This window comes from Musca autumnalis, unplaced genomic scaffold, assembly GCF_047663935.1.
Source record: "Musca autumnalis isolate F117 unplaced genomic scaffold, ASM4766393v1 scaffold_3, whole genome shotgun sequence".
Taxonomy (NCBI): Eukaryota; Metazoa; Arthropoda; class Insecta; order Diptera; family Muscidae; genus Musca; species Musca autumnalis.
Window position 1 is genome coordinate 42,374,645 of NW_027411866.1, and position 17,924 is coordinate 42,392,568.

Sequence of the window (17,924 nt, forward strand, 5' to 3'; positions counted from 1 at the left end):
ACGACTTTTGAATTATTATCTTTGGTCCCCATTTCATTTGATTGAGGCATCATAGATCGATAGCTGTTAACATTTACGCGATTTGGAAGCGGCAATTCGGTTCCTATCCTCGCACTGCCAGATGTTGATGGCTTATTGCACATTCTTCCACTTGTCGCCGCCGCCGCACCACAATTACTGGACTTTTTATTCTTTTGCGATTTATTCGATATCAATGAGTCCCTTGAACGTTCTGTATACGAACCAGCACCCATGGGTAGTGGCGTTAAGGTGGCACTATTATTGTTATCCAGTGCTGTACTGCAGGAGTTTGAATTTGAGTCTTCAGAAAAACAGAATTCGGTAAGAGGTCGCTTGAGTTGGCGCTGTTATTTGGAGTAAAACTTGTATTCAGTGATGTATTGATGTTATGTTGCTGATGGTGTTGATTTTGATTTTCATCCCTTTCTTCAATTTTTTTCATTACCTTTAATAGAACCTCCAGCAATTTCTTGTTAGTTTCTTCGGAATCTTCTAAAAGTTCCATTAAGCGATGCAAAAAATGAATTTTCTTAACAAATTAAGCTACCTGCAACTATTCCAATGGGGTTTCGCTAAATTTTCCGTAAATTATACAATAATTTATTAATTTATGGTTATAATTTATTACAATACACAAGAAAGGTAAAAACCAATATTGTGGTTTATGATGTCAAAAAAAGGGACTTTATGGTTTTGGTGTGCGAGGAATAATATTTCCACCTAGTTCTGACTTTCTAAATTATCAAAACCAAAAACTCCGATAATTCTACCTGTAAACAAACTCGAAAAATATAGCAGACCCAAAGAACGGATGTTGCCTTCACAGCTAGGTACCAGTCCTTGGGTACCTCAACGGCAATTCATAATTTGGAAAAACACAAAAAAAGCAAAAAGTAATTCTTATTGTGGTGGTGTAGCATTTCTTTTTGATGTTGATACTGAAAACAACTTAATTGAAACTGTTCTTCGATGCTTTCTTGACTTTGCTAAAATATTGAAAATGAACCACCTGTTTTCACAATACAAATGACACGATTTTTAATAATAAAAACACCTCCATAACCTACAGCTCTATTGCAACCCATTTGTAAATTGTCAAGATTTTAGATATTCGATGAGAGCGTTTTGTGTAGGCATTACTAACTTCTTGCATATGTATTTATGACATTTATAGTCCTAATTAATTGAGATACACATTCATTTATATATACTTGTATTTTATTTGTATATATTCCACAAAAATTTTAAATTTAATATTTTTAATACCTTATTAACCAAAAAAATGTATGTAAGTGTACCCCACCAACACTTTCTTTCTAAAGGTACATTATGATGTACTATACGTGGTTTTTTAATGTACGCGCTGATGTACGCAACCATTTCGGTTGGGTACGTGGTTGTTACATTACGATAGAGGGTGCGTACCAAACATGTGTGTTTGACGAACTTTTCGAATCTCGTTGGGTACACGTACATAAACACTAATACCCTAGACAGACGGCAGCGTTAATTTGAATTAACTGCCTTAATTCAAATTAATTCGTGCATTATCCACATTCTTAATCACTGATGGGCAAATTGCGAGAGACTCATGTATTTTTTACACTTTTGTGTGTGAGGGAGAGCATTTCTGCCCATCAATGTTCTTAATGCACAAATTCAAAGGAAATTTAAACTGAATTTAGGTATTTCAATATGGCAATGCTGTAAAAGAGAGCCCATATTCATGTAGGAGAGAGAGCATATTCATGCTCTGAGATACAATTTGCATTGAAAATCAATTGTCTTTTGTCAAATTTCCATGTTTAAGAAAATAAAAAAGGAGAACAAATCAGAAATATTCGCGTTTCTTTCAAATAAGTAGTGGTCTTTCTCGAATAGAATAGCAGCTTATCGTTTTTCGCGCCTTCTATCAAATCTATTTTTAATTTTTTTTTTCACAAGCATTTCATTTCCAACCATACCAATTCTATCGAAAATAATATCTTCTTCAAATATTCTTTTAGAGTTTTGCAACATTCTTTAATATTAAAAAGACTTAAAAATATCACGAATAAATTAAAGTTATTTTTGCTTCATCGTGGCGAAAATGTCAATGGTAGAAAGTATATTTGTTTCGCATATTTTGGCGAACTTTTGTAAAACTTTGTGAAATGGTCTGCTGGGTACAAACAAACAACACAAACGGCTGTTTCATAAATGCAGAAACTATCGTCTGTCATGGTAAAAAGTTAATTCAAATTAAGGAATTTTTAATGCAAATTAACTCTGCCGTCTGTCTAGGGTATAAAATGGATTTTTAAAGTTTGTGTACTTGTACATAAACTTTATAATTTTTTTAGTGTTGTTGTTTCCGAACACTGGTAGCGACACGCAAGACATGTTCATTGCTCGTTTGATCTCGACCTTACACTATTAAGTTTCTATAAGTTTTTTTTGGCAGACTCCATCAAATTTCAAAAAGTATCTTCATTTGGTCCAATAAGGAACATCTGTCAGGTACATACCCGCTTCTGATAACAGAGTCGTCTAGTTTGGACAGAGATAGATCAATGACCTCCTCTCTGTCCCTAATTTTAAAACTTGTATCTTAAAACTTGTATCATACTATTCGTAAAGTATGTGATAAAATAAAGTCGAATATTAGGTCCGTTCGTTTACTCAATAATTTGTACAAATTTGTACAAGTCCAGTAACTTCTTGTAATCAACTAATGTATTTTGCGTGGTGCTGTAGAGTAAACGAACAACATCCAGTAACAATTTGTACAAATTGATTAACTGCAGAGGTCTTGGTGTCCTTAACACTGCATAAAAATTGTGGGCATTTTCGTCGCATCCCAGGACAACGTTACACACGCCCATCTTTTCATCCAGCATCTTGCGGACACCCATGTTTTGTAGACTGATGACAGGAATGAGTCCTTCCCCGCACCATGCTCCAGTTTCCATCACTTAATTAGGTAGAAAGATTAAATTAAAGCTCTTCCTACCTACTAAAACGTTCTCACCTTGTCCCCCTCGGACGAAGCGAAGACGTCAAAGTTGGCATTGCTAGTTCAGAAACCACAAACATTCTCCTGAAATAATGCAATGTCTTCTTCAGAATTAATTAAGGAGAAGAGTAGCTTTACAACGGTGCAGATTAATCTGCAAGGTGTATATCGCTTGCCGCTTCCCACCTCTTACTGAGTTGCCGGAGGTGGATTCAGACGGAACTGAACCCATCCCAAACCGAAATTCAGCATTAACGAGGAAATCTCGCTATTTCTTGTTAATGGCCTAGACACCCTTTTGAAGGAAGGCAATGCCGAACTGACGATCACCCTGATTTACTATCACAAAAACAAGCAATGGCAATCCGAAGGCCGCTTTCATTAGTTTCGCCGATTCTCCCGTCAACTCGCTCGATGATTGCCACTTGGAGGTCGTCAGCGGGTACCATTGGGCCGGTCTCACATAAGGTTTGTTACGCCCTTGTCTGAGTGCGTCAAATGTCGTTTTCCCGATGAGGACATTGCGTTTTCGGTACTGGACGCGTAGGAAGTTGATGAGTGGACTGAAGAACGAATCGGTTTCACAGTTTTTGGCTGCGATGCTTTGTCCGTCTCCTCAGAAGGTGATGGTTTCTAAATGGGAAATGGGACCATCAACCAATGATCCTGTTACATCCTGCGTCCGTGTTGGTCGTTCCCCATCATCCGTAGACTGCTTTGCACTCATCTTGGCATTATCGTTGTCCTTAGAGATCGCCTTTTCATCATCTTTCCTATCGTTAATCTTTTGTGCACTTGTAGCAAGCGCAGCTGTAGGTGTCACGGCATCTACACCAAAGACAGCCGGATCACAATCGCTTAATCTAACTAACGCTTGCCGCCGGTATTGCGTTATTTAGGCATTGCGTTGTAAGTTTATTCCTTTATTTTTTCACCTCATTAGGGGAATTACCTCGATCGATTTTTGATCCACTGGGGATCCACAGAATGCGGACGAGAGAGGAGCAAGCATCTTTGAGATATTACTCTCTGTTAGATGCTGCTCTGTAACCCCAGCAAACTTACGATCCAAGAGATCTCGAAGGTTTAATAGACATGGTCTGTCGGTGGTTGCTCTCATAAAAAATGTACAGGAAAACTAGAGAATGCATTCTCCCGCTTTAGATCCCAGGAGAATAACAGCCATCCGTCAATAAGAGAAGTGAGATACTATGTAGCTACCCGCTGGGGCGATGGGCTAGTTCGGCATCGGAAACTCGTCGATTCTCAGCGTTACAGTAACTAGTTCCACTTCTGACCCCTCACAGTGCAATCAACTGTAAACTTTAACATGGGGATGCCATAGGAGGCAACCAATTGACACACTATGCATTACCTGTAGGTGGTATTGTACTAGTTCCAGGTTTACAGTCATATACCAGTTTATTTATAAAAAAAAGCGGTGGGAAATAGTCACAACTGACGCTTCGTCGTTTACTTGGGGATATATAGGTGTCAATTGGTTCCCTTCGCATTACTTATGGGTCAATTGGAAATAGTACCACTTACCTCTAGATAAGGACTATTTAAATTGCGACAATTGGAATTGCTAGCGGGTAGAGAGAAGAAAAGGGCGATTTACATATTTCCTTCATATTCCTTTTTTATACCAGAACACTATGTACGAAGATATTCAGTCCATCAACACTAGCTTCTGTTATTGGATGCTTCATTTATATTAAAGTTATGAAGAAAATGTAAATGTGAATTACTTATACAACTCGTCGTTAGGGGCCAATATTTGTACTAGTACTGATTATAACTAGTTCTGGACTACTTGAATTGCGACAATTGGAATTTTCGTCGCAAGCGGGTAGATACACATACATCTCAAAAATGGTGATACCTACAGTAATACCTAGTGGAATTAAAAACCATGAAGAGGTTTAAAACGTGAAGTTCTTAGATGAATTCAACACTATTAAAACGAACGACATCGAATGCCAAGCGGACAGTTATGTGTTTGGATACACGCTCCTAAAGTCGACAATAAAAAAATTGGTATACGAAATGCAAAACGCACATGACAAAGGCAACGACTGATGACACCATATCAGGATTCTTCCTGAAAATTAAAAACTACGACAATGTGAAACGTTTTATTACGATGGCCGATTAATTGCAACGGTCTCCGCAATAAGGTCAGCCAAGTTGTGTACTTTATGAGTCGGAAAAACCTCATAGTCGCCGCCATCAAGGAAGCATAGCCCACCGCCACCTGTAGCTTGCAACGTTGCAATGTTTTGCGGAAGAATCGCACAAGAAGCGGGGGACAACAATCGGTGCTGTACAGACCTTTCTCGCTTGAGCTTGACACTAGTGACCCATACATGGAATTTATGGGGGTAGCAGTAAAGTGTGGTACTGCCGAGGTAGAGCTGCTTAATGTATACTTACCGCCGATGAATAGATGTGCCCTGCGTTATATGCCCGATATCAGTTCGCTTTTAGAGGGCAATAACCGTCTAGTGCTAGGGGACTTCAATGCGCATCTTTGGTATTCAGCATTCAGTCCTAGGTAGTGACCAGAGGGATACAGCGCTGCAAATTGATGAAGATGTTCCTACGAGGATAAGAGGTGATTGTCACAGCTCGCCAGATATCACCATTTGTGGCACCAGTAGTGCGATTCTCTAACTCATTTTTTGAGTTACCGACAAATGTCGGTAAAATTAAAATGCTTATAATTTCGGTAATTAACGATTTATTCGGTTTGTTAGCGACCAATAAAAAGTAGTCGTAAAGTTCTACCGATAGCAACAGTGTTGTCAACTTTTATTTGAACTTTTCATGCATAATTTTGCGTTTGAATTTTGCCGATTTTTGTCGGTAACTCAAAAAATGAGTAGAGAATCGCACTACTGGGGCTGGATACTGTTTTTTCCTTTATAAAAGTTTTCATTTCATATTTTCATAGAAACAGAATTGAGCCCCTGGTCTGGTAAATGACGTATCCGGACAACCCGTCAGTTCCCTTGGCTCAGACCACCTTCATATCATTGTCTATTTAAATAGAACACCTGACTTCATAAGGTCTGAACGCTGTACTTTTCTGAACCATGGGAAAGCTGATTGGCAAGGGTTCAGAAAATTTACCAATCACCGCTTCAGAGAGCTTGCCCATTCCGTCAGATCCTGGGTAGACGAGAGAACTTTCCGGGACATCACAGCAGTAGCCGCTAGCTACATACATGCTGGTCGAATACCCAAAATCAGACCAAATTTCCCAGCAGAGGCGATAGGACTAGCAAATGAGCGTGATGAGCTTCGTGGAGACCCAAGGGTTAGAGAACTTTCTCTTGAAGTCAACAGGTTAGGGAAAAGTGGATAGACCACCTGAAGCAATGCAACATTGGTACAGGTTTAAGTAAATTGTGGGCAACGGTTAAATCACTCTCGATCCAGGAAAGTGCATAGTACTGGAACAGCACTACACGCCATATCAGCACACAACAGTATAGGACTAAACCAGAACAGATTCGTGGCCTTTTGCTCGTAAGCATGGGACAGCAACATAGTAAATGTTCGATTGTCTCTAATTCCTCCTCATTCTCGTAAAGTCTGCCTCCTCATCCTCGTAAAGTGTGCCCCGGTTCTACCCCATTTATACACAGAAAAAAATATTTCAAGAATATTTACATATTTTCGTTCGTGATGAAGCTTTTTATACTGTACAGGAACATCACATAAGATACATGTGCAGTTTCTTATATCCAGCCTGTGGAGTACTCTTTGCAGCACTAGTTATGAGCATTGATGCCGCTCTTTGAACTCTGTTTATTTCATGCAGATATGATTTATTGCCTAGAATATTCCACCAAACCAGAGCTCCATAGGTGAGATTTGAGCGTACTATTGTCATAAACATCCTGTGTATGACTCGTGGTCTCAGTCCCCAACTCTTATTTACTCAATGGAGTTCTTGCCTGTGTACAGTGCTATCAGTCCTTCCTTGGCGCCTTCTTCAACATTTCTTTTCCATGATAGCTAATGGTCCATAGTTATGCCTAGATACTTGGCTTCCGAAGAGTGTTCTAAAGTGACACCGTCCAGAGTTGATAGAATGAATGTATCAATTTTCCTCTTCTATGTGAAAATGACCATCTCTGTTTTAGAGGAATTTACCCCGTTTCGATGGGCCCATCCCGCTAACTTGACCAGGGCTCCTTGCATAACATCCGATATGGTCTGTGGGAATTTTATCAAAACAGCGTCATCGGCGTATGCTATGGTTCTAATACTGAGTTTGTCAAATTCCTGGAACATTTCGTTGATCAATAGGAGCCACAGTAATGGTGACAGTACTCTTCCTTGAGGTATGCCTCTGGGGACAGACTTCCTAATGGAACTGTCACCGATGTTTGAATTTGTTATCCTACTACTAAGCATTTCGTCCACAAGTGAATTATTATTGAATCCAAATTAATGTTATTAAAGGCTCCCTCTATATCTAGAAAGGCTGCTAAGTCCCGGTCCACACTAGCGTGAATTTCATTAAATAATTTCATGAAATTAGGTGTTCTTAAATCGAATTCCCCACTACAGCAATTTAATGATTTTACTCTACTATGGACGTCGATCTAGAGACGCATAATTTCATATCAAAATTTCAGTGAAATTACTGTAGTGTGGGCCGGGACTAACTTAAAATTAGAGTTGTCCATATTCCTCTCAATAAACCCGACAACAGCGTAGTTTCTACCGATTTCCCTTTAGCGTAGACATCCAGAGCAGAACTGAGTTTTTAGCAGAAAGGATGACAGTCTGATCGGCCTATAGCAGGCATGACGAAAAAGAGAACGGAGAAAATGTGAATGTATTCAAATTATTGGCAACTTATAACACTGTGTTAGTAAGTTTGTATTCACGCAAGCTATAAAACAATAACAAATCAAAACATTTGTTCTCTTTTGTACGCTCTTTCAGTGCATTCGGGTCGTGTGCGTGTAAATTGGCGAAAATCATCGGCACCGCCGTGCCAAATGTGACCATGCTTGGCCTATAGTCTTTTGGAAGTGTGTGGCGAGGTTTGCCCGCCTTAGGGATGAATGTCACCGTGTCTTCTCTTCATAGAGCTGTAATGTATGACAAAATCAGACACGCTCTGAAAATACTCTCCAGACAAGGGATCAGCAGCTCAGATGTATTCTGCATCATCGCAGGTATGGTGCTATCTGGCCTGGGAGTTTTTAAGCATGGCTGCTCTTAAAACCATTTAAGAGAAATTAGGAAAGAACGATTTTTGGAAGTTTCTTTCGATATTTCATCCTTTTTTGTACTTCAGTATCCTCAAAAACGATTCCCCTGATTAAACAATTAATAATTTTAACAACAAATCTACACAAATATTCACTTGTTTTTGTTTCATCAAAAACCGAAAGAGAATTGATGGAGAAACATTTCACCGTTCTGAGCAGGGCTGATTTAAAGGGGTTTAATGTGTTTAAATCCCAACCAAAGAGAAAGAAAATAAACCACAAATGTTAGCCTTTTTCAAAAATTTTTTAATTCGTGCTTTTTTAAAATTTGTTCATTTCTGCTCGTTTATTTTAACAATAAATACTAAATACTTGTACTTATGTATAGATGTCTACATATTTATTTTACTTATTGCGTAACTAATGACTAAAACTACAAAAAAAAAACATTGTTTATTGTCTTTTTAACAAATATTTGGCAATATTTTGGAAATATTATTAAATAAATAAAAGTAAAACAATAATTTTTTAGAATGTTTAGTGACTTTTCTAAAGTCAGGTTATGGAAGTCATTCGGAGACACAATGCATCACGACTTTCGTTTGCTTCCAATCAACAAACTATGCAAAGTTTAATATTACAACATTGTGTTGCAAGTAAAATGAAATAAAAAGAAAAAAATCCATATTCCACCTGCCTTGAACTTATTTATCTGTTGGTTTGTGTGATGAGCTAAAGCCATCCGGCATGCTAGATTTACGTTGAGCTTGTGATATTTGGACAATGCGTGACAAAGGCGAATGTGTGCTGGTGTTGGATGGTCGAGTGGGCAACAAACGAGTTGTGCTGCTCGCCGATGTTGATGGCAATGGATTTATAGTGGTGGAGCCATCTGGCGATGTTGTGGTTATTGTAGGCTGAGCCAATGGCGATGGCCTCAATGACAGACGTCGTTGAAGAACAGTTTGTGAAGGCGTTCCCAGTGCAGATATTGCTCCAGCTGATGTTGAGGGTCCCGAAGGTGTTTGTGATACAACGGCATTGATGTTAACTCCCGGTGGTGGTGCCATTCCCGGTGGTATTTGCAATGCTGTTGGTCTTACACTGAAACGCCGTTTGAATTTAGTTTGGCTTGAGGGAGTGCTTGTCACCGAAGATTGGTTATCTCTCTCCGTATAACTGGGTGGAGGATCTTTGAGTTGTATCGTCGATTGTCTTCGCCTGGTTAATATATTACTGGAATTGGTGGGTATTAGAGATGTTTGATTGAGCTGCTGTGAGGTCTGTGGTAATGTCCCAACAATTGTGGACCGACGAGCATACAAACGATTGGCAGCTGCTGCATTCATGGTCTTGGAATCATTGCCAAACAGTGATAATAGGGGTGGTATTTGGGAATCGGTATCTAGGCCAGCAGTGCCGACTTTACGTTTCTTTTTGTCGGAACGGAACATGTTAGAAAGTCCACTGCCTCCCGATTTATTGGCAAGAGATGATGCCTCAACTTGTTCATCCAGCACAGCCTGGGTGTGGACCGCTTCCAAGGCTCTTATCAAATCAGCCAATGTAGTATTTTCCAAAACGTCCACATCTTCTTGGGATGCAGTGGAGAATAGGCTTGGCCTTCGATTGGCGTTGGCAGCCAGTGGGAAGAGGCTGCCCCTGCGGGCGTTTGGATTAAAACCAGCTGTGGAAACAGTGCTACCCCTTCTTTCGGGATTGAAAACACTGGCTCGCCGTTGAGCAAATGTTGCTGCAGCACTGGTCGGCGGAAACATACTGGATCTGCGATTGGCCAGAGCTGGATTTTGTGTAAATGCAGATACCTTTCGTTTGCGATCTGCTTGAGCTTGTGGATTTCTGGTGTACGAAGTATTGGTTGTTATTGAGCTGCCATTGTTTGGTTCCGCTAGTTGACTTAGCTCTGGTCCTGGATTTTCGTTGATGTTGTTCAAACCCAAAACCGATAAACGAGTGTTAAGGCTGCCATTTGAAGTTTGCAATGGTGGTTTGCCATTACGGAAATAGGTGGGACTGGCATTGGCCGTCACTGTACTATAGTAATCAAGTGGGGGAACATTGTGCTGTATGGCCTCCGGTACACTTGCGACTGAGAATTTACGTTTATCTGCCTTCTCACCATCCACAATAGACCAATCGGCCTGCGATGGTCGTTTCTTAAATGGAAATAACTTACGGAAACCATCGGGTATGGAGAATTTCTTTGGCCTGCCTGCTTGAGATTTCTTATTTAATTCTTCCTCATCTACATCAACCACGTGATCGAGAGTGGGTAGACCCAAACTGCTGCGATAGATATTTTCACGTTCGCGATCCATTTGACGACAGCGAATATTAATAGCCTCTTGAATTTGATTATTATCACCACTCCAAGTCCACTCTTGGTGGGCCGGCATTGTGGAACGTCTAGCGGTTTTCCATTTTGGATCCAAATTGAAATCGGAACAAGCTCTACCTCGGGGTTTGGGTATTTCATTGGTACCGGGGAATGACCATTCACTGGCCAATATTTGTGAATCGGAGAAGCCATGGTAGCCACCGTACATACTGGCCGCTCCCAAGGTAGTGTCTTCATCTTGTGCCGGTGGTTGAACTGTGGCCAAAGCACTAACCACTTTTGCCAACAGACCCGTGGTTTGTCGGAAGGCTTCAGCCGTTTCAAATGATTTCTGACGATCGATTCTGTTTAGCTCAGTATCTGATGAAGCATGCATTGTAAATGGTGTACCCTCACCGCGAGCTTCAATGGCATCATAACATTCGGAAAATGCACGTTTACGACTTGGTATTGGAATGGGATCCACTCTGTACATTGTTAGTTCAGGGCAAGAAAGGGAACGTTGTAGTGAGTATTCATACTCGGCAGGCTCGGTATAGACGGGCTAGAAAGAGGAAAAAAGAGATAAGTGTGAATTAAAATTGGCTAAAATAAAATAAATAAAACACAGTTGAGAGGGAGAATCGTAAAAGTAGTCCCTATAATAGGTGCTGCCCGACACGCTGTTTGGGTTTGATAAAATAGGATCGAATCGAACTGCATTCACTGTTATGAAGAGGAGATAATAAGTGTGAAATCATCTCTGGGTGTATTTGAGGATTTCGAGAATCGATTGGATTTCCGAGCATGAGTGGAATAGCCCATTTAGATATGACTTCATTAGCCGGATTTAGCACATTATCAGGTTTTATTTGCTAAATCCAGCCAAAATCTACCAGATTTCCCATACAAAAATAAACCCTCGTATTGAGTGGATTTGTTTTAAATCTTGCATAAATCCTCGTATACAACTCTGTTTTTTTGCAACATGTTGCTAGAAAATACAAAAAGTTGCAAGCTGGCACAAGAAGTAAGGTAGATGCATCGGTGAATTGCTACACTAAAAATAATTTAAAATGTAAAAATTTGTAAACAAGGCGGAAAAAATAAATCTTTTTTGATATACAAAGTTGATTTTAATCAACCAAGACTAATATTTACGATGTCTAAACGATAAAATAATTCGTTTATTTATTTTAGGTGGGCAAACTGCGATAAAATAATTATTTATTTGCTCTTTAGTTAGCATTAGTAGAATAATGTGCTATCATTTTCAGTATTAAACAATAAATTTGTAATTTGACTTATGTTTTTTGAGACGAATTCAATTTGCAAAAAATTCTTTTGACGTTTAAAATTCGATCAGATGGGCTGATGCATCTACTTTGGTAATTGTGCTATGAACAAAAATCAGCTGATTGCCATTTAAATCCTCCAAAAGGTATATCTAAATGCTATGGGATTTGTACTGGTTTTATTAAATCCAGTCGAGGATTTATGGCTAGTCTAAATGAGCTATAAACATTGCTTATTTGACAAATCAAACATATTACGTGAATTCAAATCGAGATAATGTACTTTATCACGCAATACTTATACCCCGTTGCACTTTAAATGGCGTTTGCATTAGAGATTTTTGCCTAGTTAACCCTCTTTATGAGGATTTACTTGACGTTTGCGCTATGGAATTGACATTTGAAACCCAGTGGGATTATTAATCCGGTTAATTGCAAACGGGGTATAACCGGATTTTATAAACTCACTGGGTTTCAAATGTCAATTCCATAGCGCAAATGTCAAATAAATCCTCATAAAGAAGGTTAACCCGGCAAAAAGCTCCAATGCAACGCCGTTTTAGGCAAGCAGGCGAAGCAGCTTACGTACTCAGGCCTGCGTATATAAGCTGCCTCGCCTGCTTACCTTGCTTGCTTCTGATAAAAGAATAAAAAAGAAAAGGGCAACCCAGTCTGAAATTTTTCTTTATTCTTTTATTTTTATTATGTCAGAAATGAATTAGGAAAGCAAGGCAACCAGGCGAAGCAGCTTATGTACTCAGCCCTTAAGGGCCTGTTTCACTATGTCGATAGAAAATGAATGCGAACGAGAAACACATACAGCCAATTTCTGTATGTCGAAAGAAGAATGTGTGCGAATGAAACACGCCCGAACTTTAGTTTTCGAAATAGTTTTACCTTTACCTTTGCTTTTGCTTCAAAACAAAACACAAAACACACAAGAGTTTGGACGTGTTTCTTTCGCACACATTCTTCTTTCGACATACAGAAACAGGCTGATAAACTTTGCGAGAAACACCTAAACTTTGCTTTTCACGGTAATATTGACATTGTTTTTGCTTCGAAACAAATTTGAAAATCATACACGAGTTTAGTGGTTTTTCTTTCGTTTTCATTTTCGTTCGACATAGTGAAACAGGCTGTAATATATACGATGTCTAAACGATATAGTCCGGTCAAAATAGACATTGAAATAGCAAAAATTCCCACAGAGCTGAATTTTGGTGGAGAGCTAGGGTTTGCCATTAGAAGCCACGTCCTAAAAGTCCCCATCGATCCCAAGTGTGCAAAAAAAATTATTCGGGGTCAAAGGTCAAATTTTAAGGGTTTTTTAGGTTTTCGGATTTATTTTTTGAAAACGGTTGATCTAATCAAAAAGTGACTAAAGTAAATATTGTAGACAAGAAAATTATCTACAAGTTTGTCTTTTATAATTTTTTTCCTAGGAGGAACCATTCTTGAGATATAGCTGTTCTAAAAAACACATCATTTTGATGCACTTATAAGGGCAATATGCACATATTTCAGACGATCCGGCTAAAATAAGCGAAGTAGTCGGGTCTGTCCCCGAAGAAATATATATTTTCTTGAAGAGCGAAATTATAGCTATCTTCTAAAAAAAAATCCAACAAAATCGGAGCGTGTTTAGTAGAGTTATTCAATGTTAGAGTCATTTTATGCGAAAATAGCCCATTTAACCCATGTGTATAATCGAAAGCCCAACGGGAACGACCCTAACGAAAACTCTCCGATTTTTTTCAAGTTTTGTCCGAAGGTAGGGTGTGTTGCGCTGATTACGGAAATGTATAATTTTCAACGGTTGCGGATCCGGTTAGCCGGTTATTCGACCCGAAAGGCCAAATTTAAAAACCGGGTTAGACGCGGTTCTACTGAACCGATTACTGCAAAGTGGATATCGTTTGAAAGCTTACGGAAGTAACTAACACATACTGTCGTTACTTTAACCGGTTCGCCTCATAATGTACTTACGCGGCTAATTCTTTATTTGACCTTTAGATGGCGATATCTCGAAAATGGTAAGTCTTTTTTAAGAATCATAAAGATCACTCTTGTAGACAATTATTAAATCTACAACTTTTACTTTAGCCGGCTTTTGCTAAGTTTTACCGTTTTTTAGAAAAATTAAAAAAACTGAATAATGCCTCCAAAAATGACCTTTGACCCCGAATAACTTGTTTTGCACACATGCGACCGATGGGGACTTTTAGGACGTTGCTTCTAATGGCTAACCCTAGCTCTCCACCAAAATTCAGCTTTGTGGGAATTTTTGTTATTTCCCCCTTATACGCATGTCTATTTTGACCGGACTAATAAAATAATTCACTATTTGCTCATTAGTAGCATAATGTGCTAACCTTTTCAATATTAAACAATACATTTGTAATTTGCCGTATGTTTTTTGAGACGAATTCAATTTACAACCACTTCTTTTGACGTTTCAAATTCGATCAGATGGGCTGATGCATCTACCTTGGTAATTGTGCTATTAGCAAAAATCAGCTGAATCCTCCAAAGGTATATCTGAATGCAATGAGATTTGTACTGGATTTATTAAATCCAGTTGAGGATTTATGGCTAGTCTAAATGAACTATAGGTTTACATATAACCAGATTTAATAAATCCACTGGGTTTCAAATGGCAATTCCATTGTTTTTACGTCGAATATATCCTCATAAAGAAGGTTATCCCGGCAAAAAGCAATAATATAAACATGCTGTAAATCCCATTTTTTTTTTCAAAGCAACCATGTTGAACATGTAGGTAGTTGCCCAGGAGTCCCGCCAGGGGATTTATAAAGTTTCGTTCTCTATATTTTTAAAGGTTTATAGTTTTCTTTACATAACAACAAATATTTTGCGATTTTTTGTTCAAATATGCTTTTCGAGAGTTAAATTCACTGTTAAATAAATCCAAATACCAAGTTTATACTACATTTCTTTGTGATTTAATTCCAATACTTACTTTAGATATTGCTCCCTCAATGACATTGCTATTAATAAAACTAAGAGCAATTGGAAAAAATCTGTTAATCTTTTATGAAAAAAATTATTACTTTTCATATGAACAATGAAAAAATAATAAAACTCATAAATAAACCCAGGAAAGAGGGAGTGAACAAAAAACAGTAAACCCAAAATATTATATAACCATTGAGTGTGCATAATCAAGTGTAATAAAAATAACGCCCAAGTGTGCAACCCATTCAAAACAAAATTCGCATTTTGTAAATTAACAATTAATTCGCACAATAATATTAAAATAATTACCTTAAATTTCAATATATACAATTCATTGAGTATCCTTCTCAAATAACCGACATCTTTGGTAACACCACTCCAAATACGATGTTGAGTGGCTTTAATATTCGATGATAATTGTTGTTCCAGCTGTGCGAGTTTTTTACTTTGTAAACCTCTGAAAACGAAATCGAGAAAAATATGCATATATAAACATGTGTTGTTTTGGTTTTGAATTGCCATAAGAAATTGCTGTTTTATATAATAAAATTTTTGAAAGCCAAAATTTGCGTTAGTATTATCTATGAAGGTATTATTTACGATAAAAACTATGTTCTATACAAAAAGTACACATACAGGTAATCACAATAAAGTGCAGTGACATACATTTACATATTTTTGTATATATCATAGTATACGTTAAAAACGAAATTTCGAAGTAAGTTTCATATAAAAACTTTATGGATTATGTTGCAAATGTCACCAATGCGAAACACACATCGGATTTGGCGTTATTTCTTGTAGCAGAATAAAGAAAAATTCAAACTTGGCTGCACTTTGTCTTTAATTCCTCTACGAGAAATCACGCAAAACAATACTCAAACGTTGGATGCGTTTTTGTCTTTAGGCCTGACGGTATCTCATGGTAATGCTGAATATTAGTCACCAAGTCTACCGCCAATCTATTTACAAGATGGAACTGCTGAGATGATCATAAAGTTGAATTTCCTGGTCGATGGTAGCAGAATTTCGAACACTAACTAACCCAAGAACCGAGGGGTAACATTCGACAGCATGCTTACAAAGACATAAATACAACTAATACTATGTTTACATTTACGAAATCCACTCGATTTCAACTGTCAATTCCTTTGTGTATACGTTAAATGAAAACTCATCTGAAATCGATTCGATTTCATTTGACGTTTGAGCAATGGAATTAACAGTTGAAATCGAGTGGATTTCGTAAATGTAAACATAGTATAAGACTAGACAAAATGCATGCAACAAAAAAATGTTTACGAAACTTTGTATAGAAACATTACCCTTAACAGGTTGCAGTTATATAATTCAAAATCGCAACCAAGGGTGAACATTTCATGTAATGGTATCAGAAACGAAATCTATGAATTCCAGGATCTATTCAAGAATAATTCTATGCCAATTGGATCGGTAAATTCGGTTAAATACGTAAAAATGTATAAAAGAAAAAAATTTTATATCACCATATCGTAATATAACATTATGTTAACTTCAAAAGCCATTCACTGATGAATGATTAAAAAAAATGTCTTATCTTGTTGTATTTATAGCTGTGTTCCTTTACTTACCTGAGGTTACCATTTTTAACATTTGTTACCATTTTTAACCTGCAAAGCGTTCCTTAACCCCGAAAAGTGGCAAAACTGGAAGCAATTTTTAAGAGAGTGAGAGGGGAGAGAGATCGAAAATGGCTTTCTCTTCTACCCCAGGCTACCAGCAAAATTTTTGCAGGTAAAAAATGGCAGAACTGATTTTTGTTTGACGATTATTTCACAATGAAGGAGAAAACGGACGAAAAGCAGAAGAAAAAGTCGAACGCTGACAAAACTAAATTAAAAACTGTGTAATAAAATACGAAAATTTATTTTTTTATGTTTCTTTTTGACATTGCTGCCTGATCTACCATTTTCCCGTTTCTTTACTTTTCTGGTAAAAATGTTCATGAGAGAGCAATTTTGACACTTTTCTCTTTTACCACCCTTACCATTAAAAAGGTAAAGGAACAAAGCTTATGTCTTTGATGCTTACGCCAACCGCGCATGCCACAGCTATTAGCGACAAGCTGAGTTGTAGGAAGAAAGTCGACAAAGAAACCTTGTTGACCACATACAACGCGATAGGTTGCTGCCATTGTGGTCCGCGAACATAAGTACAACGCGATGGAACCTGTCAGAACGTAGACCTGACAAATTCGAACTAGGTTGCCATTTGCCTTTTATTATATTTCAGAAATGACTTAAGGCCTGGGTACATAAGCTGCCTCGCCTGGTTGCCTTGCTTTCCTGCTTAATTTCTGACATAACATAAAATAAAAGAATAAAGAAGGCCGAGCCAATTTCGAACTAGGTTGTCATTTTCTTCTTTATTCTTTTATTTTTGTTATGTCAAAAATGAAGCAGGAAAGCAAGGATGGCCTTGAAGGCCATGGTAGAACAATATATGGTAACAGCAATACCCAGCTGACTGAACTTGGCTGTAATGTTAGTGTCAAATTCCATAGGTTAGGTTAGGTTGAAAAGAGGGGCGAATATAAGAATCGCCACATGCCCGTATGGGGCATACACTTAAGCCAGTATAGGCCTGTTGTGCGCTCTAATTTCGGAAGCCTAAGGGGAATAAATTTTTTATTGCTTAATTTATTGAAAAGAAAATAAATTTATCAGTTAAGAAATTCTGTGCCATTGACATAATCTCTTAAGTTTTTGAACTCGCTTGCCCTAATTTGGTGGAGTTCTGGTATAGTGTTATTTCCTAGAAATTGGTTTCTTAGCGTCGCGAAGGCTGGGCAATGACAGAGATAGTGTTCCAACGTTTCGTCGTCCTCTCCGCATGCTCTGCATTCGCTGCTTTCTGCACAACCGATTTTGTGCAGGTGTGCTTGTAGCCCTAGGTGTCCTGTAAAGATGCCTGTCAGTCTACTAATGTCTCTTTTACTCATTTGAAGGAGTTCCTTTGTTTTATCCTGGTCTGGGTTTCCCCAGAGGATTTTTGTATTTTTCCCTTTCTCTTCAGTATTC

The 17,924-nt window shown here is 38.1% G+C and overlaps 1 protein-coding gene across 1 annotated transcript in view; it reads right to left on the reverse strand.

Annotated features, from left to right (window-relative positions):
• Window positions 1–8,570: 8,570 nt before the first annotated feature.
• Ork1 (open rectifier K[+] channel 1) overlaps window positions 8,571–17,924 on the reverse strand; it is a 91,668-nt gene continuing 82,314 nt past the window's right edge. Inside the window, exons 6-7 of the mRNA XM_073973189.1 lie at window positions 15,175–15,322; window positions 8,571–11,156 (exon numbers count right to left, since the gene is read on the reverse strand). Coding sequence (XP_073829290.1) covers window positions 8,958–11,156; window positions 15,175–15,322 — 2,347 coding nt within the window. The 3' untranslated portion in view covers window positions 8,571–8,957. The remainder of the gene's footprint in view (window positions 11,157–15,174; window positions 15,323–17,924) is intronic.